General features: G+C 39.1%; 1 protein-coding gene across 2 annotated transcripts in view; it reads right to left on the bottom strand.

The window, feature by feature from the left end:
• The window catches only part of LOC105005986 (pre-mRNA-splicing factor ATP-dependent RNA helicase DHX15), a 60,003-nt gene that overhangs the window by 5,411 nt on the left and 31,366 nt on the right, over positions 1 to 23,226 (bottom strand). For both annotated transcript variants that reach the window (XM_010864272.3, XM_010864273.4), the window contains exons 10-12: positions 15,713 to 15,904; positions 13,876 to 13,998; positions 13,475 to 13,665 (exon numbers count right to left, since the gene is read on the bottom strand). In XM_010864272.3, the coding sequence (XP_010862574.1) occupies positions 13,475 to 13,665; positions 13,876 to 13,998; positions 15,713 to 15,904 (506 nt within the window). The remainder of the gene's footprint in view (positions 1 to 13,474; positions 13,666 to 13,875; positions 13,999 to 15,712; positions 15,905 to 23,226) is intronic.

The following is a 23,226-nucleotide window of genomic DNA, read 5'->3' as shown; positions in this document are numbered from 1 at the left end:
GAATTTATTGATTTAAAAAGGAATTTATTGATTTAAAAACGATTGTATTGCTTCCTCTGAAGAAAATAGTCTGTTCCGTCTCTGGTTAGAATCCTGCTGCGTCCATAGCAACGCGCTGTTTTTCATGGCAACGGTCTGTTATCAAGAAATAACATGCATTCTGCACTGGAATTCAGCCAATCCATGTAATAAGGGCTAATAATAACAACCTTATAAACTAATTATTGTGACTGAAAAACTGCCTAATATGTAATTACGCTGTAATTATTCTTGTCTGTATGAGTAAAAAAAAAAAACTCTTCGAAATGTTTAGATGCTAGTAATCACATCGGCGCCTCCATGATAGCCTTTCATGCAGTAAAGTTAACTGTTATGGTGTAAGCACAATGCTTTTTAGTTTCCATACGCAGTCCAAACACACTTGAAAATGCCCACATTTAATACAGACATTATAGCCTACGTGTAATAATATACATGCCCGCTCATTTTAAGATGCCCATCAACATTAAAATTCAGGCTATGCCACTGATATAGTCAAATTCCCTTACATCTATTTACCAGACGTATTCAGTAATGATAATGGTCACATTTCTAACAAGAAAAAAAAAACCATAATATTCAACCAAGGCCAAATTATGACAAACAAAAGATTAATTCATTACATTAGTAACTTAATCGTTATAGATCTTAGTGAAACTGAATATAAAGAGATTACTTTCTTACCTTTCCTTGTGGTTCTTAAAATAATGAATGAAATTGGACGTTGTTGCATATTTTGCATCTGGCAAATCTTTTTTTATTCACACGGTCCAGTTCAAAGTCCTTGTATCCAAACGATACTATTTGTGGAGCTCGACTAACGTTACTGTCTACCATGTTTGGCGCGGTTTGAATTGTGCAGCGTTAAAGGCACATACGCTGATTATTGGTGCTGATGTCACAACATATAAAATAATTTTATTGCTGTTTGTTTATTATAAGTTCAAGTCATTGTCGAGTCTTCCACTTCAAGTCAAGTCTCAAGTAACTTGTTCTCAAGTCAAAGTCCAGTCATACTTTAATCAAGCAAGTCACAAGTCCTGAAAATTGTGACTCGAGTCAGACTCGAGTCAAGTCATGTGACTCGAGTCCCCCGCCTCTGGAAAATACTATAGCCTGTGTTCTTAGAAATAATTATTCTATGTAGTCTTTCTAGGTTTCTTTTCGTATAAGACCTTAAATGCATTTTTTTTAACTTTTTCAAATAATTTAAAACAAACAAATTCTATAATTCATAATTTTTTTGAATTCTATATAGTTTGTGATAATGACCCAGAAGATGAACTGACGCTCTGGCTGGAAGGTGATGCTGCAGAGAAGAATGTGTATGCTAATAGGGCCGATTTGTATGCTAATGACGAGAAAGTGTTCAGCTCTGCTTGATACTGTTCATATGAAAGGCTTGGCGGTTCAATTGTTAGAGACCTCCCAACATGTTGCTATTTACCCAATAGACTTGTAACTATGTTCTGTATTGTAACTGTATTACTGGATTGTAATAAATTGTATTACTTCAATATAGATCTTTGGTATGTCTGCAATAACTCTTACAAACTTCTACAGGTGCATCATTGAAAGCATCCTCTCAGGCTGCATTACTGCCTGGTATGGTAGCTGCACCACTGCAGACCCTCCAAAGGGTGGTAAAGTCTGTGGAGTGCATCATTGGCTGCCATCTACCCTCCGTGCAAGGAATCTACCATACACAATGCCTGAGGAAAACACAGAACATCATCATCAGGCTATGGCCTGATCACACTGCTGCCGTCTGGTAGACCATCTACCAGATCATCATACGTATTCTGTTACTTAATTGTATTATCCGGGCTCAACAATAACGATGGCCCTAGGCCTGTAAAAAGTCAAGTCTGGACTAATCAAACTAGCAAGACACTGTCCCAATCGGGCCACCACAAAAACCTAGAGATTGTAAATTAATAATCGCAATTAAATTTACAGGCCTCTCATCTTTTTAAGTGGGTTAACTTGCACAATTGGTGGCTGACTAAATATTTTTTGCCCCACTGTACCTGTTTCGACCCCAATGGAACCCAGGATGCACTGTTGTCTGTCGCTAGAGTGGACAAATATGGGTCTTTTTACAAAGGCACTGACAACTATCTTTTTATTCATTTTAAAAAATTACAAATGTTAAGAATTAAATTTAACAAGAAACCAGACATGCCTAGTTCAGTCAGCCGGCAATAGAAAGTGTTACCCTCTCGAGATTCGAACACCGGGTCACCCATGTGGAAGCCTGCATCGTTAACCACTACACCACAGAGCTGTACATTTGACCAGTGTCAGTATAGGCTTGTGTCTACCCTGAACAAGTCCTCTTTTGCCACTGGCTGTTTTAACAGCTTATTGGCCATTCATAAAATATATTGTTATAGTTAAACTGAATAACGTTACTTACAAAATAGAGTCTATGAACTGTATGCCGTTTTCACAGTGTATTAGCCAGTAATAAGCTTTACCAGTATCTAATAACTTACCGGAATAGTCATAAGAATTGAGCAAATGCTAGCGAGTCTGCCAAAGCTATTTTGTGTCATAATGTATTTCTTTCTTTCATGGCATAAATTTTTTTTCTTTCATTCGTGAATGACATTGATACAATAACTATCAATAAAGGTGACAATAACTTTTTCAGCAAGTGAAAAGACGAGAAAATCGTGGAATATACCAGAAATAGTTGCAATACTGTATAACCATAAACAGTTTTATTGCGGCCCACAAATAAAATGAATACATGTCCTTGTTCTCAATAGATTTTCCACTGTCTTTAACCACTACGCCACAGCTTCAGCAGTCACGTTTCAGTAGTCATTAGACACCACTGAGCATCGTGTTAAACTGACTAAAGTTTACCTCCACCATAGCATCTATGAACTGTACGGCTTTTGCCACTGGACGTTTTAACAGCTTATTAGCCAGTAATAGGCTTACTAGTATCTACAAACTTCCTAAGAATAATCATAAGAATTGAGCAATTGCTAGCGAGACTAAAGATTAACTTTTCCATGCCAGAAAAAGTCACAATATAGCTGTATACAGTTTTAGTTAAGGCATACTATAACGTAACTACTGTATGTTGTAGCCAGCTAATGTGTTTGTCTATGCTGACCCAAAATGCTTGCACGGATGAGTATTTTCGAAAATCCACCAGAAACAGTCACAATATAACCGTAAACCATTTGATTTCAGGCATACTATAATGTAGATATTGAAGGTTTTAGCCAGCGCAGATTTCGGCTATACGGAATAATTCATTATGCGTACTTTGCTTTGCCTGTGAGGAGATACGAAGGCGGGACCTATTGTTTAAAGTTCCGCTTCTCTGACCACTATGCTATTTAACAAGGGGAGCTCAGTCAATCAGTAACTCACTCAGTAAGAGACATTCGCTCTTCTTGGCTGGCTCTGCTTACACGGTCCGGCAAAACTATATATTTTATATATATATCCAGAAAGCATTTAATAAATTATTAATCATGTTAAGTAACAAAAATATTTGGTTATATGTTGTTACACTGATCAATTACTTTTGGAAGGAGGGAGAGTAAAAATAATTTTGGCCCAGTAAGTTTCAAACCCATTGGCATTTAAAAAAAAAGTTGAGTCCTGATTATTTTCTGTCTAGCTTTTGCTTATATATTCTTCTTAACTCTCACTACGTAGTTGAGAGTGCCATGTCACAAGAATTTCATTGTGCAAGATGACGCTGTGTTCAGTGCACTTGACAAATAAACCTTGAAACTTGACAAAACAAGTAGTTAACTTTTACTAAGGATTTCCTACATATTATGGTCATTTACGATAACATTTATTTAAAACAATATGGAAATAGCTTATATTACTTATCACTGAGGTTACATTCACTTGCACTCTACCCTAGCTGTCCCCCGGTAACCTAAAGTGGTAAACCCATTAAAACAATCGTAAGCAATCCCAGATGGCAGCTTTTATCTCTCTCTGTGATTGTCTGGGATTGATATTTGTTTGTTTATGGGAAAATTTAAAATTGAGCATTTTATGAGCTTTTGTACAATATAACTATAATGTAGAGTCGGTATTTGTCATACTCAAAGGTTGTTTTATGACACAAATCCGTATAGTTTAAGTCGGGTCTGACATCGTCAGTGTACTAGCATTGTGCTAATAGCAGTGCAGTCTCAAAACACACGGTCATTGGGCGCTGCAGAGAAACGGATAACCCATATTGGACTTCTCCGTTGCTGATCTGGACTGTTTTATTATTTTTGTTTTATTTCTTAAGTAATATTTTGTCTTTACTCGTCTGAGTGGTACCCCTCTTTACTTTATTTTTTCCATTGTCCTTATTTATCTCCGGGGACACCTATTACTGGAATGGATACTCCAGTCCAGTGTTCCCAATATTGTGTAAATCACATAAGGGCACGTGTGCATTTGACTGTTCACTTAATGTCACATGTTGCCTATTCTTCCCTTCTGACACCGTTGACTTGGTCTGTTTTTCTAGTATCATGACGTTATGTGACAACTTTACCACTGTCTCTTGTGTGCTCCATGATGACTCCCATTTTAATAGTAGAAGCAATGAATCGTACAAGAAATCAGTTAAGATAAAATGTCTAATTGCTTTATTACTGTAGATGTCAAGAAATGTGCAGCCAAACCCAGGCCCAGACACCCCTATAGGCTTTAACACCCCGGCAGATTTTAAAGAAAGGTCAGGTCTAGGTTTCTTTCACTTGAATGTATGCAGTCTTGTTCCTAAAATGGACATGTTGCGTATCTGGGCTCACTCTACAGATTCCGATGTAATTGTCTTGTCTGAAACCTGGTAAAGTAAATCGGTTTCAGATAAAGTAATCAATATAAGCGGTTAAAATGTTTTTTGGACTGACTGCCCTAATAAAGGTGGGGGTGTAGCAATCTACATCAAAAACCAGTATCATGTTAATGTATTGCGGTCAATATCGTTAGTTAAACAGTTAGAATATTTAGCATTGGAGCTTGAAATCTCTAAATCACTTTGTATAACTGTCATTGGTTGTTACAGGACTCCTTCAGCTGTTAACGGTGCTTTGCCCTCCTTAATGCAACTCTTTTCAGATTTTAACTCAAAAGAATTAGTAGCCTTCAGAGACCTAAATGGGAATTGGTTACAACCAATATCTGATGGTTTTAGAGCTAATTGTGATTCACTTAATCTCTTTCAGATTGTTGACAGTCCCACACGGCCAAACTTTAAAAACCCAGAAAAATCATCTCTATTAGATGTAATTTTAACTAATGTTCCTCATAAGAACTCAACTGCTTCTATATTTGCAAACGACATCAGTGACCACAGTGTCATAGCAACAGTTAGAAATACTAAAATATCTAAAACCAAACCATGTATTATAGTCAAGCGTAATATGAAGGACTTCTCAGAACAAGACTTTCTTCATGATTTATCTAATTCTGACTGGGAAGAAATTAATAACAGTGCAGATGTTGATAATGCCTGGAACCTCTTTAATGAAGGCTTTGTAAATATAATTAATAAGTACGCTCCTCTATAGAAATACAGAGTTAAAGGCCGAAACAATGCTTGGTTTTCTCTGGATTTAGCAAATATCCTCCATGAGTGCAATGTGGCATGGGCAAAGGCCAGAAAATCTAATGAGAACTCTGACTGGCTGGTTTTTAGGCAGCTGCGCAATGCATGTACTCTCAAAATTAGAAAAGCCAAAGCTGATTATTTTCTTTCTCAAACCACTCATAACCTGAATAACCCATCAAAATTTTGGAAAACGATCAAATCATTATTAGAAAACAGTAAAGGTCAGGAGCTTCCTTCAAGCGTTGTGATAGACTCAAAAAATTACTGATAAAAACAAAATGCTTGATTGTTTCAATGAACATTTAATAACCTCAAGATTTTTATTTGAGTCACTAAATACTCAACATGAGTGTTCCCCTACAGTGGAGACTGTTTGTTTCGAACCCTCTACTCAGTATTTTAGTTTTAGTCCTATTACAGTTTCAGACGTAGATAAAGCCCTCAAACATTTGGACACGACAAAATCTGCAGGCCCTGACAAACTGGATCCTTACTTTTTAAAGTTAGCAGCTAATTTTATTTCCGTGCCCTTAACTAATATTTTTAATCGGTGCTTGAACACAAATGTCATTCCGTCTATTTGGAAATCAGCTTTTGTGGTTCCCATATTAAAAGGTGGTGACCCTGCTATCTTAAATAACTACAGACCGATCTCTAAATTGCCTGTCTTGGTCAAGGTTTGAGTCTCTTGTCAGTGATCAATTAAAGATTTTTTTAGACGGTGTGTGCAGGCGGAGGGCAACACCTCTCGCTATCTCAAAATAACAAAAGGCGTGCCACAGGGATCAGTGCAGGGTCCACTGCTTTTCATCCTCTATATAAATAACAAATCATAACGTATCAAAAGGAACATTTCATTTTTATGCACATGACACTCAACTGTATTGCTCAGCACCTACAGCAGTCCAGGCCCTTTCCCAATTACAATTTGATTTTAATATGCTTCAACAGAACATTTATGATCTAAAACTTGTTTTAAATGCTGGGGGGAAAAAAATCCATATTAAATCTGCCTTCGATCATCACTTCTCAGGGTAAGAAGATTGAATGTGTTTCTAAATACAGATATCTCGGTATTTTTATAGATTAATCTCTTTCTTTTACTTCTCATATTCAGCAGCTGGCAAATAGATTAAAACTTAAACTAGGGTTTTATTTCAGAATCAAATCCTGTCTCATTTGAATCTAAAAAGTGGTTAGTTGCTGGTACTTTTATGTCTATTCTTGACTATGGTGAAGTTTTATATATGCATGCTTCGTCTCAAAGTTTACATGCACTGGACACTATACCATGGAGCTCTGAGGTTCATCACCGGTCTTAAAGTTCTTACTCACCACTGAACATTATGAACGTGTTGGATGGTCTTCTCTATCAACACGGAGACTTCAACACTGGTATGTTTTTATATATGGCTATTTTAGGTCTTCTTCCATCCTACCTTCTGACCTACATCAGTGCAAATAATATTGGGACTTACAATGTTCGTTCCCAGGATCTTTTCCTTCTGTCTGTACCAAATGTTAGAACTGAGCTGGGAAAAAAGGCGTTTAAGTTTTCTGCTCCCTCTGCATGGAACAAGTTACAGAAACATTTGAAACTTAATAAGCTTGTCCCATTGGTTGCTTTTAAGAGGATATTAATTGACTTGGAAGAAGCCACATCGGGCTGTAGTTGTTCTGCATGATATTTTAAGGATTTGAGGTTGATGGATTTGCTAATTTAGTTGTTTTATGTTCTTGTGCATTCTGTGTTGTATGTATGGTTGTACTGCTGCCTGTCTTGGCCAGGACACTCTTGAAAAAGAGATTTTTAATCTCAACAAGTATTTTCCTGGTTAAATAAAGGTTAGAAAAACCTGAGGGCAGCTTCCAGTTCAGTTCCGACATCCAGAAAACTCCTTAACACTTAAAGTTGTTACTTATGTGTTTTGTGTATCCTACTATTCATCCCCAGACATGATATCCTCTCACAGTAAATGTGTTATTTGTTTATTTGTTTAACGAATTACTAGCACATATTACCAGCGCATATTTTTTATTTAACAAATGACTAAGGTCATTCCTAAAGTATGGAAAACCGCCCATGTCCTGCCACTACATTAGGGTATGAGTATTAGTTACCATCACAATTACTGTCCCATTTCAAGATCAAGACAACACCTCTGCGGCTACTATGATCTTACATTAAATCAATTGTATAAATAAAAAGAAACATTGTTGTCTTGATTGTTTGAAAGCAGGTGGAACAGTGTAATTCTACTGATTGTGTCAAATCAATTTCTGGAATTAATGTAGGGTGGTCCAAAGGGATTGGTTCTTGGACTGATTCTTTTCAACTTTACAATAATAATATTGGTAAAGAATTGTAAACACCACTCCATGCAAATGGCACTTGTGTATGCTATTGCTTCCAGAGCCTTTGAGCATCAATCAGCCTTTATTTCCATACAGAATGCCGGTCTTGATCTGAAACTGGTTCTTAAAGCAGAAAAAAAGGGCATGATATTTTCTAATGCACACAATAATGTATCACTCAATCTATGCATTCATAAACGGGATGGTGCCATTATTGATTGTGTTCCTGCATATAAATATTGTGAACCAGAGCAAAAAATAAATAAATGACTGAGGAGCACTGTAATATTCTCTAAAACAAGTGTTTGTTTATGTGAATGGTGTTGCTTTATGGTCAAGTATGCAAACTAAGCTTTCCTCACATTACTGATTTGATGGATCATGCCATGAGTCTCAGAGACTTGGGGCAAAATGCATCCCCAGTCAACCTTAAAAATATTATGGGGGTTGCATAATATGGGGCTACATATGGGGCTACATTAGAATTTATTGAAAAGCTTTTTAAAGACTCACTTTATAAGTGTTACATTTCCATATTCCTCCTTACTGCCGTTCTGGGTCAGTTCCAACATGTTAAGGCATACTAATAGTATCTTACCTTACTATTTTACATTGTTTTCTTTACAATAAGCACCTTTCAAACATACAGTGGGGAGACCAAGTATTTGATGCACTGCCGATTTTGCAGGTTTTCCCACTTACAAAGCATATAGAAGTCTGTCATTTTTATTATAGGTACTCTTCAACTGTGAGTGACAGAATCTAAAACAAAAATCCAGAAAATCACAGTATGATTTTCTAGTAATTAATTAGCATTTTATTGCATGACCTAAGTATTGGAACATGTTCTATAACAACTGACAATGTCAATAATCTTGACACCATCACAATATAAATTTTGGCATTTAAGGAAAAGTATGTATTTAATTTTACTCGCATTTAGCACAAACTCAACATCCCTAAGGGAATTCCGAGGTACTTGGAATTCAGACCGCAGATGTGCAAACGCTTGACCAAGAGATGAGGCAGCAGTAATGAGTCATCAGCATAAAAAACTAAATTACAGTTTCTGACAGACATGTCAGTTGTTTCATGGAGCACAATACGACGATACTTGAACAAAAATGAGCTGCATGGCCGAGTTGCCAGAAAGAGAATTGTCAGAAAATTGAAAGACCAAAATAGAGCTTTATGGTCACTGATATTTTGGGGGTGTGTGAGCTCTAAAAGCACATGGAATCATGTTAAAATTTATGTCAAGATGAATGCAGCATGTTATCAGAAAATACTGGCAGACAATTTGCATCCTTCTGCGCATGGGATGCTCTTTCCAGCACGACGATGACCCTAAACACAAGGCCAAGTTTACCCTCCGGTGGTTACAGCGACGTGCTGTACGCTGCCTGCGGTTACCTACCTGGTTACTTTTTCAAATTTACTCTATATAAACTGATTGGTTAAATTCTACTTTAAGAGTTAACCAACATATTTTTCATCTGTTGACCTCTCACCCAACTTTACTACACTGGGACTCTATTTGGACACAATTAACGGAACTACTCACTCCTGAACACTGCCTTATCACTGTAATTGTACTATCGTCTTCAGGTAAAGATACCCGAGTTAGAGGCTCGGCTTCAGACACAAATGTCAGGCAAGGATTATGTTAGTGTAGAAATAGAATAGGGTATCTACCTGGATTGAATTCAGTGAAATCTGGCCTTCTCTTTGGCATACTATGAGTATCATCCAATTCTCTCTTCTCACTAATCTTCAGTTCCTTCAGCATTTTGTCTGCAGAGAATCCCACATGAACTTCACTTGCATGAACAAGATTGCTTTTGTTGCCAACATATCTATTGACATCAATTTCGATAGTGTTTGTATTAGCCATCACATCAGGCTTGATGAAACAAACCATAATTGACGTGATAACACTAGAAACATCTGCAGCCAGAAAAGGAATCATAGGTCTGTCGGTTTGATATAGATTCAAAAAAGGTGCAACCTCTTTCTATAAGGTCTAGGAATTAAAAATGTACATTAGGTCCATCCACTGACAGCTGTATAAGACCTTTGTAATTTAGCCTTTCTATTGACTTGTGGAAGACCTCCACCATGTCCTCTGCTGTGGGGTTGCCCATGAATTCAGAAGTGAACTAGTGTGTAGCAACGGCATCATTGTCCCAAAATCTTAAATTAATGTCCATTTGCTTTTGTTTGGGTCTTATGATTCAAGCTTTCATCAAAAAGCGAAACATATCCATTCTTATCCTTATCATGTCCATCAGAAGTATGCTGCTATGCCAAAAACAGTCAAATAAGAGGATTTAGTATTTTCGCATTTAAAGTTGCTGGCAATGTCACTATCTGGGAACATTCTTTTGAACAAATGTGCAAAGCTTTTAAATTTCCATACCCCAAATATAGGCTAATTAAAATATTACATTAATCTTAACCACAATCCTCTTCAAATTGCAATTGTGTCATTAAATCAGCTATCCTCCAATATAAGCACAACCATTATAATCGTAACTGTAGACTAGGCCTAACATTAGTGTGATTCAATCTTTTGAATTACACCGCTTTGGTTGAAGATAAATAACGATTAATATACACAAATCTGAGTTTCAATACATGACTAAATGCCGGTTGCAAAGTGATTTGTTTAGTGTTAATGGTAATTAGCTTGCAACCTACTTACCTACATTTTCTATTCTGTCAGCAACCACTAATGCTACCTAACATTCACTTCAAAAATAAATAGCTAGCTAGCGTTATAATTACACACCGCTTTGTTCGGACGACCTGTACGACCAGTGGGACTGAGTAAGTTTCAAGCACCACAAGATTTCAGCCTCCAGGGTCTTTGTGGGTGCTAAGCAGGGATGTGCTCCACTGTGTCTCTTACTACTGTCAGTGGTACTGGGGGTGGGAGTGGCTTCATTAGCTGACTGCTGTTCTCTTGGCATGGGCTGCAGTAGAGCAGTGATGGGCACTTGGGTCGAAGATGATGCTCCTGTCGGCTTGATGCGGGTAGCATGCTTCTTAAGGTTTGCGTGCCTCTCCCATATTTGACTGATTGATATTGGTTTTACAAACTTTTCTGCTGTCTACTTTTAAAACCCCGTCTTTGAAGTCATCATCATGCCAAAGCTGATGAAATTTACATTTTCCTGGCATGTTTGTCGTAGCAGGTACAGGAGACTGCATATCTTGCGTAAAGTGATTGCCAGTTGATGAGCGGGAAGGGGCTAAATGGATGCTGAAAAAGTAAAATAACCTGATAAAGAAAAATACTGCATAGAAAATAATACATTTTGGTAAATGGCAACTAAAATAAAATTTAAAAAAATGTTACAAAATTCTCTGATATTCCATGACTTCGACAAAAAAACTACAAATCCCTTGACTTTCCATGTCTGGAATAGACTTTTTAAAATTCTGTGATATACCAGAAAGTCCATGACCAGTGGACCCTGAACTGTATCAATATAAACTAGAGAATGTTTGTAAATCCAAGCAAAGCCCTTACCTAGTGTACACACAATGCCAAGGGGTGTAAAATAAGCACTTCCAAAACATAGTTACGGTGAAATATATATTTTACAAATGTGGGATTTAGAATCTCTGGTGAAAGAAATGAAACAGTTTTTCCATTGCACCTTTAGTGAAATATTTCTTAATAGACTACTATATTTCCTGTCATATGGCAATGTCAGTTTTATGATAAGAATCTATACAATGTAGTCATTTCTTCAGTTATAGCCTCACATAAATCCATTATTATAACAGACTGAGAAAATGTACATTGTATCGCCACACTGGACAACAAGATATAGATAAAAAACATTTAACACCAAATGTGCATTGATTTTGTCATTGGTCAAAATTATTTTTTGGCCTCACCTGCCAAGGGTAGATGAAAAAAATCCAACAGCCAAGCATATTTTTTACCAGCCTAATTATTAATTGCCTTTTTGTGTCACGTATGCGTTAATTTCAGTACATTTAATTGAGATAAAAAGGTATTATGTTGAATACAAAGGTTTTATTCCGACGAGCTGTACGGCCTTATCTTTAGCATAAAGGCCACACACAGAACTCGTCACAACAGAGTCAGCATCATACCAGCCTCTTGAAACTCATCTCCAAACCTCTATTTTTCACATTGTATTCATTGTAATAACATCATCCTTTTACACCAGTCTCTCTTCCTTGTCAACTTTCTTTACATTATTTGACAATACTTATATTTGCATCATTCCCTAATAACCTAATTACTCCCCCACAATTAATCCTTCTAAAACTGGTCATGAATCGCCTCCCAGATTTAAAATGAAATCCCACTCCAAAGCTAATGAGGAAAAGCAAATTAATAACAATAACAAAAAAATCTTTAAATTATATTACAAAGTTTCTCTCCTTTAACTAAAGCTCCAAACATTTCTCAATGTGCTCCACCTTATAATATTCTTTACCGTATATAATGTATTATTTAAAGTTTAAATAAGGTATAATTTAAATTTGTTTAATTAATATTTTACCCATGTAGTTTTTCCTTGTAAATGTACACAATTTACGCTACACATCGTAGGGTTTTATTTTGAAGGCAAATTATGAAAATCAGAAGTCACTGTTGCCGCTGAATATGAATATATATATTAGTTTCACCACAGACATTTATTTTTGAAGGCTACTTACGAAAACTGGAAGTCTTATTGTTGCTGCCGAACCTCTAATGTTGCCTGCATGACACCAATCCATTGTAGCTATCAAGTTGTGACCGCTAGCTAGCTTCTTACCTTGGGTTGTCGCTCAATGTGACAGCCACTTACTAACAGTTCAGCACAAACGGTGCATGCACAGACAGTTACTTTTCTCTGACCTCACACACTAGTTTGATAGTCCGACCTTTGGGTACAAGAAGTCGTTGCTCTGAGTTGATGCTCTTGCGATAGTAAATTGTATGTTATGAAAAATGTGCTAAGATGAAAAAAATAAATAAAAAGTATTTCCAAAAATATTCAGTTTTTCTGTTCCGGCACATCACAGACTTAGCAGCACCACTCTCTGGAGCTCTGATTACAATAAGAGGGAAATATTGGGTACAAATATTTACCCGTCAGTGTGGTGGATAGCCTTCTGAGATTTACTCGCAAAACACAAAATCTACCCGTTCATTTCAGACCCTGGGCGTAGGATATTTATTTCACCAGCCACGGTCAATCTCAGAAAGGGTTCTTAGATTTTTAGGTATATTTCATTCTTCTGCATCGAAAAAAAAGCATTCACAATTTCATTGGTATTTACAAATGTAGGATAAATTCTATGCAATATTCATGAGGCCCCTCTATGACTGATAAAAACACGTTTTATTGCGATGTTACGGGACTGTAAAAGACTGTAAAAGTTTTAGTCCCTGGAAATGTAACAGTGAAAATATTGTTTTTAAAAAAGCATTCCTGCTGTGCAGGAACTGACCTGCATGAAGAAGCCTGTGACGAGTGCTCGGCGGATGTTGATGTAATAGTCTCTGCTGGTGAATTCCGTGCTGCGGCGGGGTAGGTTGAAGCGGTCCATGATCCGGGACAGCTGCGAGCGAACATTGTCAGCAGACATGAGTGAACGGTAGTTCACAAAGTTGTCGTAGCACCACTGTGTGGACTCATGGTCTGAGGGAAAATAAAAATATCACCGTCTAAGTTTTACAGGCATGTCTCTTTACTTAGTGAGTTATTTAAATTACTTACCATTACCCACTAAAATCATATCTAAAAATGAAGCCCACGTCTCAGGCCATCAGATTCATAGATCCAGATATTAATAAAATATTTAAGTTAAAAATAAAGAAATCTGAGAAATGTTGTTGCAGCCATACTTACTTTGTTTGAAAGCGTGGTAGACGTTGAGGAGCGTCAGGTGGTCTCCGTCTATGTGGGCAAACCGCATCTTGGACTCGTCCGCCGCCTTCTTAGCCTCGGTGGGGCGGACGAAACACTGCGGGACTAGACAAGGTTGGTATGGGCCCCAACACAGACGCCCATAGGGATGAGTCAAGCATTCACAGAACAGAGGAACAAGGCCTATTGTAGCTAGAGCACTTCACAGTGAGCATGGGGGGCAGGGCAGGACCAAGTGGTGAGTTTAGGGGGGGCTCTTCCGACTGCATGATGACTGGCTACAAGCTTGTCAAGGGAGTCAACACCTAACCACATCTGCAAAACAAAGAGGTTTCACACAACTGCAGAGCGTTAAAAGAGAGCATCGAACTTGAGAACAGTATATAACATTCCAGAAAATCCAAGTCCATTAAACATTCAATTGCTACAGAAAACAGCCTTGAAGTTAGAAAAGGGATACAGATTTCCTTATACGATGTCATTACTTCAAAATATAAGATTACGTTTTTGTAACACCACCAATGATTACTTTCAAGTAATGCCTATGAGCCTAAATTTGCTTTACTCATACTAACTCAGGGAAATGTTTAAACAAATATTTAAACCTCAAGTTACAGCAGCACAATTTGTGGAAGGAATTCGGTATACATTTCAAGAAACAACATTGTCAAAATGTATGGCCTATTAAAAAAATTGGGTCTCCATTGACTGAATTTAATTTCCTCAAACACGGAGCCAAATCATATCACAAATACGTATGAGTAAAGCATAAAACAGGTTGCCTACTTATACATGGAAAAGCCCAGAAACGTAACATTATATGTATATCTTGCAGCATTGAAAACAAATAGTGCTTGCAAATTAGGAAATAATTACGTAAAATGCCTTAGCTGAAAAAATCTTGATCTTTTCGCTAATAAGATTTATACAACAACATATTGAAGAAAATGTAATTGCTTGCTGTTGGATCATGTACTGCCAGTGCAATTGGGTCAATAAAACAACTGTTTAAAAGATACCATTAAAGAAGCCATAGGAAAACGACAAAAACAGGTTTCCAATCCTCTCCTCAGGCCCCCCCAGGCATCTCAAATGTTTTGTTTCCTGATTCAGTTAGTCAAAAGCTTCATGATTTGTTGACTGATGAAATCAGGAAAGCCAGTTTAGGGTTAAAATAAATGCTAAACACATGGGGAGGCCCGATGAGAAGTTTGGGAAATCCTCCACCAAATGCAAAGATGCAATGGTCTAGAGATCGGTCTAAGAACCCAACTTTTAGGTGGTGCCTGCCCTGCCCAATTGCTCTGAGGAGAATTGCTCTGAGAATACAATCACAGAGAAAACCTGGTCAACCTTTTTGAGTGGACACAGAATACAATGGACTTCTTCATTAGCCCTTACCTTACATTTCTAATGGTCATTATCAAACAAGAATTGGACTAGTAAACCACCTACAGTGTTTCTAGAAGAATTAAGATACAAAAAAGGGATATTCCACTACTGGATATTGAAGTGACATTTTCATTAAGAAAATATTGGTGGGGGGAAGTTAATCTCTTAATATTAAATAACTATTGCTGGTATCCGTAGAAACAAAATCTTTACCGTGGGCCAATTTTACCATGGGCCACTTCTTCACTTTTCCAAAAGAGTGATCAACTATCCTATGCTACCATAATAAATTAACAAATACCATCAACAAAACAAATCCCCATCTTGCAATTGAGTGGAAACCATAAGGTTTGGAGTGTGCCAACTGGTGCCAGGGGCGGGTAGTGGGCGATTTGTGATGACAGCCACCCGGGCCCTGGGCCATTACCTGACAGCATGGCAGTGATGGAGAGGATCTCGTTGGAGCAGTTGAACTCGCAGCTGGCAATCACCATCTTGGCTAGCTGGGGATCCAGGGGGAACTCTGCCATCATGGAGCCCAGTTCTGTCAGGTCGCCGTCGTCGTTAAGCGCAGCAAGGTAGTTGAGCAGCTCAAGCGCCCGCATCAGAGTCTCCGGGGCTAAAGAAAATGCAGAAGCGAGAGGGGTAAGTGACACACACACCATAAAGTGCAGTTAATGTCATGCAATAAAATGCAAATAAATGATTTAGAAATCATACAATGTGATTTTCTGATCCCTACATGCTTTGTAAGTAGGAAAACCTGCAAAATCAGCAGTGTATCAAATACTTGTTCTCCCCACTGTAGATCTAAATACATTTAACATATAACAAAACATACATTCATATGATAATCTTACAATGCCAAAGGGTCTGAATACTAACAGCAGAACACTTCTATCCTTCACAGGAAATCACATTCATAGGAAATAATGTTCTGTCAAAGCTTGCGACTGTAATTAGCCAATGGGCTTATACAATGCGTGTACAATTATTAAGCAAATCGTATTCCAATTTTTTTGTATTATTGAACAAACACAATGCTCTCAGTCAATCCAAAATATAATTGAACCTCAAACCTGAATGTTTAACAAAGGAAAAATGAGTTTTGATCTTTCTCAGGGGGGCACAATTATTAGGCAAAATTACAAAAATAATTTATCCAACAAAGAAAATAATTTATTTATAAAAATGTCTGGCCTATTCAGTGACCGATATAGCCACCCTTCTTTTCAATAACTACCATGAGCCTTCCATCCATGTAGTCTGTCAGTTGCTTGATCTGTTCACAATCAACTAATGGCTGAAGCAGCAACCACAGCCTCCCAAATACTGTTCAAAGGTGGTGTACAGCGCAAAGAATTTATGACTTAAGTATATTTATCTTATTTTCAGGTTAAATACCCAACCATCCTTAAAATAAGGTACAATATCTCACAAAGGTGAGTACACCCCTCACATATTTGCAAATATTCGATTATATCTTTTCATGTGACAATATTAAAGAAATGACACTTTGCTACAATGTAAAGTAGTGAGTGAACAGCTTGTATAAAAGAGTACATTTTCTGTCCCCTATAAATAACACAACACACAGCCATTAATGTCTAAACCGCCGGTAACAAAAGTGAGTACACCCCTAAGTGAAAATGTCCAAATTGGGCCCAAACTGTCAATATTTTGTGTGGCCACCATTATTTTCCAGTTTAGTTGACCAGGATGCCCCACAGTCCACTACCTTTACCCTCAGCATCTATGAACTATTTTGACATTTGCCACCGGTCCTTTTAAAAGCTTATTAGCAAGTAACATGTCGCTAGACACCATTAAGCATTGTGTTAAACAGAGTAACGTTTCTTATTAAGTTCACCTCCACCACAAATAGCATCTATGAACTGTATGGCTTTTGCCACTGGCCATTTTAACAGCTTATTAGCTATGTGTGATTGACATTGATATAATAACTACTGTATCAATAAAGGTGACGATAACTGACTTTTTTGTCAAGTGAAAATAAACACTATTTAACAAGGGGTAGTCAGTCAGACATTCAGTCAATGACATTTGCTCTTCTAGACCGACTCAGCTTACGCGGATGGCAAAAATATTTGTGGCAATTCTCAATGGCATTCTTAATTAGCAGTAAAGACAAATTAAAGGACTAGGGTAGCATGTACAACTGAAATGCAGGGATAGCAGCAATGAGGATCCCGAGGTAGATTTGTATGGAACCATGTATGTAACAAGTGAAAATGCAAGTACAGTGGCAGTTCTAAACATGCAATGTGGGCAAGGTTAAGGAGCAAGTTTAAAGTGCAAGTCGGCATGTGCAAATGAAATACAGCAATAGCAGCAATGACACATTAACTGAAAAATCTTATCAGAATTGTCTAGTAGTGCAGAGGGTGGGCATAGTTAGCGATGGGACGTCACAGAATTCAACAAGGTTACAGCAGATGGAAATAAACTGTTCCTGAGCCTGCTGCTGTGAGAACCGAGAACCCTGTACCACCTCCCTCATGGGAGGAGGGCAAACAGTTTGTGGCATGGTGTGAAGGGTCCCTGGCGATGCCGCACGCCCTACGCATACACCGCTTGTGCTGGAGGTCTAAAATGGCTGGAAGTGATGCGCTGGGCGATTGTCACCACCAGTTGCAGGGCCGTCCAGTCGGCTACCGAGCAACCAACAAACAACACTGTGGGGTAGTTGGTCAGAATGCTCTCGATTATGCAGCGGTAGAAGTTCACAAGGATCTTGAAAGACTGATGGGCCTTCTTCAGCCTCCTCAAGAAGTAAAGGCACTGCTGCGCCTTTATGACCAGGGCTAAGGTGTTCAGAGACCAGGAAAGGTCATCAGAGATGTGGACACCAAGGAATATGAAGCTAGACACACGCTCCACCTCAATGCCATCAAAGAGTACTGGGGCGTGACTGGAGCCTTTACATTTCCTGTAATCCACAATGAGCTCCTTGGTTTTCTTTGCGTTGAGGGCCAGGTTATCAGCGCACCATGCCGCAAGACACCATCCTCCTCCCTGTAGGCTGACTCATCATTGTCACTGATTAGGCCTACCACCGTGGTTTTGTCTGCGAACTTGACGATGATGTTGGAGCTGTGTACAGGAACGCTGTCACGGGTGAAGAGGGAGTACAGGAGGGGGCTCAGCACACAGCCTTGTGGAACACCAGTGTTCAGAATCAGGGTGGACAAGGTGAAGTTGCCTAACCTGACAGACTGAGGTCTGTTGGTAAGGAAGTCCAAAGTCCAGTTACAGGGCTGATCCATAGGTTATGGAGTTTGTTGACCGGCCTTGAGTGGTCGACCGTACTAAATGCTGAGCAAAAGTCTACGAACAGCATTCTCACATAGCATTCTCAGGGCAGAGTGTAATGCTGTAGAGTTTAGAGTTTGAAGATATCAAAAACACTGAGATCACTCCTAATTTTTCTTAAATCAGCCATTCGATTCCAGTGTCTGTTAAATTCCAAAACAGGCACACCTCATTTTACTAAATGAGGTACAGATTAGGTGACTACCTGAACCAAATCGAATTAAACAAGAAAAAAAGTATAAAAACCACTACGGTGGTCAACACTATCCTCTTGCAATAGGACCAGCTGGATGGCAAGAAGTACCTCAAAGGTAATTTGAATTTAAAAAAATTACCATTCAGTATGACAAAAGAGTTGAAAAGAAAGGGTTTGAGTGAGGAAAAGGGTTAAATTCTGGCTTTACTGGCAGAGGGATACAGTGAGCATCAGTCTGCTTCCACCCTGAACATTTCAAAGATGATGGTTCATAAGACCACGGTCAAGCAACATACATTCGGGACAACAAAGCTCCTAAATGGCAGAGAGCGAAAATGCCTGTCCACTGACCTAGATGACCGTCAACTCATTCGAATGTCACTCAACAACCATAGGATGACATCAAGTGACCTACAAAAAGAATGGAAAACAGCAGCTGGGATGAAATGCATGGCGAGGATGGATCGAAACAGGCTTCTAGGGGTAGGGCTGAAGTCGTGCAAAGCTAGAGAAAAGCCCAAAACAAAGAAGAGCCAGGCTGAAGTTTGCAAAAGACCATAAGGATTGGACCTTAGAGGAATGGAGTACGGTCATCTTCTCTGACTAGTCAAATTTTCAGCTTTGCCCAACACCTGGTCGTCTAATGGTTAGACGGAGACCTGGAAGACCTACAAACCAGTGTCTTACACCCACTGTGAAGAATCTGAGGATCGGTGATGATCTGGGGATGCTTCTGCAAGGCTGTAATCGGGCAGATTTGCCTTTGTGAAGGACACATGAATCAAGCCAAGTACAATGTTATCCTGAAAGAACACCTGCTTTGACAATGTTCCCCAACTCTGAGAATAGTTTTTTCCAGCAGGCCAATGCTCCCTGCCACACAGCCAGGTCAATCAAGGTGTGGATCCAATCCACTTCATTTATATGGCACGATTTTAACAAACAAGGTTTCCAAAGTGCTGCACAAAATATAAAACAAAATAAATAGATAACACAATAAAAGCACAGAGGTACCCAATATAAAAAATAAATGCAATTTTTTTCTTTTATATAAAATTAAATAAGTAAACATCAATTAAAATTTGCAAATATGCACATAACATCAACACTCTACCTGGTGTTAAAAGCCAAAGAAAAGAAGTGGGTTTTAAGAAGAGTTTTAAAATTAGACAGAGAGGAGGCCTGTCTAATGTGCAGAGGCAGTCCGTTCCAAAGTTTTGGAGCTGCAACGGCAAACGCTCGATCTCCTCTGAGCTTGAGCCTAGCTTTAGGCACCATCAGGAGCAGCTGGTCAGCTGACCTGAGAGATCGGCTAAGAGTGTAGGGGTGAAGCAGCTCAGAGAGGTAAGGTGGGGCAAGGCCATTCAAGGCTTTAAAAACAAATAAAATAATTTTAAAATGAATCCTGAAATGGACAGGCAACCAGTGGAGTTAAGCTAAAATAGGTGAAATGTGCTCATACTTTCTTATGCCAGTTAAAAGACGTGCAGCAGCATTTTGAACCAGTTGAAGACGAGCAATGGAGGACCCACTAGCCCCTATGTAAAGTGCATTACAGTAATCCAGCAGAGTAGTAACAAAGGCATGGATTATTGTCTCAAAATGTTGTCTCTGAAGGATTGGTTTGATTTTCGCCAGCTGCCTTAACTGAAAAAAGCTAGACTTCACCACAGCTTTAATCTGGCTGTCAAATTTGAGATCACAGTCCACTTTTACCCCCAAAGTTTTTACAATTGGCTTGCGATACTGTGCCAGAAAATCCAGATCAACTAGAGCCCTGTGGGACCCCACATGAGAGAGGAGCAGTGGAGGACACCGAGTCATCAAGGCCGACACAGAAAGTCCGATGTGATAGGTAGGACCTTAACCATTCCAGTGCTGTGCCACTGACACCCACCCACTGCTCCAAACGAGCAATGAGGATATCATGGTCCACTGTATCAAATGCTGCAGTCAAATCTCAAAGTACAAGGATAACACAGTGACCAGAGTCAGTAGCTAAAAAGATTAAAAACTCTTAAAAGCGCTGATTCTGTGCTGTGCAATGTTTTAAAACCAGATTTTAAGAATACTTTGTTAATTTAAAAAGTCCATGAGCTGGGAATATACAATCTTCTCTAAGATTTTAGAGAAGGGCAATTTGGAGATAGGCCTAAAGTTTGCCTAAATAGTAGGAACCAGCCCAGGTTTTTTTAATAAAGGCAGTACAACTGCATGTTTAAGATTTACAGGAACTACTCCAGACGACAGACTGCTATTAATAACCGTGAGACAAGATGGCCCAACAGTAGAAAAAACCTCCTTAAAAAATCAGGGTGGGACAGTATCATCTGGAGAACCCGAGGGCTTCAGATGACCCACAATCTCCTGCACGAAAGGCAGGGTCACAGGATCAAGCGTGTCAAACACAGCAGGGAAGGGGACAAACACCGAAGGATTAGAAGCAGCAGGTAAACTAAGTGATCTGGTAGACGTGACTTTATCAATAAAATAGTGAAGAAAATTCTCACACACAGCAGGAGAGGCCTCAATTACATTCTGTGGTGCATTTAAAGCAGAGTTAATAACTTTAAACAACACACAAGGTTTACAACAGTTTAGAAGAACAATGTCAGAGAAATATTTTCTTTTAGCCTCTTTAACTGTGGATTGGTAATAACGCCAGCAATCCCTGAATATTTGAAAAGACAATTGCAATTTGTCCTTTTTCCACTTTCGTTCAGCTCTTCGACAAACCTGTCTGGCAGTGCGGCTAGCTTCATTCAGCCATGGCTCTGATTTGGCTTTCTGCTGCCTAGTCTTTAATGGAGCCGCAATGTCTATAGCAATTTGACAGGTGTCGAGAGACCATAAGTTAAGAGCCTCTGTATCCTCACACACAGACTCGGGAATGACGCAGATTTGGCTGAAAACTGCGGAGAACTGAGCAGCAGTGGAGGGGTTAATAACTCGACATCTGCGAACAGCAGCGGGAGGTTTAACTGTGACAGTAGACAGCTGCTTCAAAAAGTACAGGCATATGATCCGAGAAAAAAGCGTCACAGACCACCAGGTTAAGAACAGGCAAACCGTAAGATAAAACAAGATCAAGTGTGTGACCACGTTCATGTGTAGGCCCAAGTACAAACTGCACAAGATTAAAAGAGTCCATGAGGTTTAAAAAGTCTTGCGCCAAAGGGTTTTCAGGGCAACACACATGAATATCACAATCTCCAACAATAAGGACCCGGTCATATTTAGGCATATTATCAGCCAAAAATACAGAAAAATCTGGTAAAAAGTCTGTTGTATTTGGGTGGCTGGTAGACCACAGCACACAGAACCGAGTTAGAATGCCCCAGCTCAAACAAACTGAGTTCAAAGCCGGTGAAGGATGACGGCGATAACGGTTTACATTTAAAGTCACTCTTAAAAGCAGTCGCAATTCCTCCTCCACGGCTAGACGTCCGAGGAGAATTAAAAAAGCAGCACTCATCTGGTAAAAGGTCGGCAATAACACTGGACTCACCAACACTCAGCCAGGTCTCGGAGATAAAAAGGAAATCCAGTTCCCGGGATTCGAAGAAATCCTTAAGGATAAATTATTTATTCACAAGCGATCTGGCAAGAGCTGGCGGGACAGGGCGAACAGCCGACAAGGAGGCCCGACACAGAGGCCGCAGGTTCCCCAGATTGACTCCACGCCAGTGAAGACGAGGAGAGCAGAGTCGGCGGTGCCAGAACACCACAGCCGGGCCCCGCCATCGACACCAACCAGGCAGCGACAGGGTCCAGCGAACGTTGAGAGATACAAAGGCGAGGTCCCGCTCCACATCCACCCCGATTAGGGCGTACCAACCCGGCCCTCAGCCTCACGAGACAACCACCAAGCTTACCCCGGCTTTCGCCGCGGGAGTGGCGCTACAGCGCGGCAGAGGTATGTCGGGATGTCTGATAGGAAAGGAGGCAGAGTTTTATGTCCATAATTGTAAAAGTTGACAAGGTTTTTGGCGGTTCTCAGTTCTAGCAGCGTTTGGCGATCATACACCAGCAGAGTGTTGAAAGTATGTGCAACAAGTGTCAAAAGCAGCAGAAACACACACAACAGTCAGAGTAGCTAAGACGCATATGCCAAGAAAGCTGTGATAAAAAAATCAGGGTTATTACACCAAATATTTATTTCTGAACTCTTCAATACTAAGTTAAACATTAATATTTTGCTGTTGAAAAATGAATATGAATTAGTTCGTTGCATTATTTGAGGTCTGAAAACAATGCCTATTTCTTTGATTATTTGTAGAAAATAACTGGTCAAAATAACCAATCAAATTTATTTATAAAGCCCTTTTTACAACAGCATTTGTCACAAAGTGCTTTACAGAGACACCCGGCCTTAAACCCCAAGGAGCAAACAACAGTAGTGTTGAATTTCA

Source organism: Esox lucius, chromosome 25 (assembly GCF_011004845.1).
Source record: "Esox lucius isolate fEsoLuc1 chromosome 25, fEsoLuc1.pri, whole genome shotgun sequence".
Lineage (NCBI taxonomy): Eukaryota > Metazoa > Chordata > Actinopteri > Esociformes > Esocidae > Esox > Esox lucius.
The sequence above is the reverse complement of the archived record's forward strand: the minus strand, read 5'-3'. Positions and strand labels throughout refer to the sequence as shown.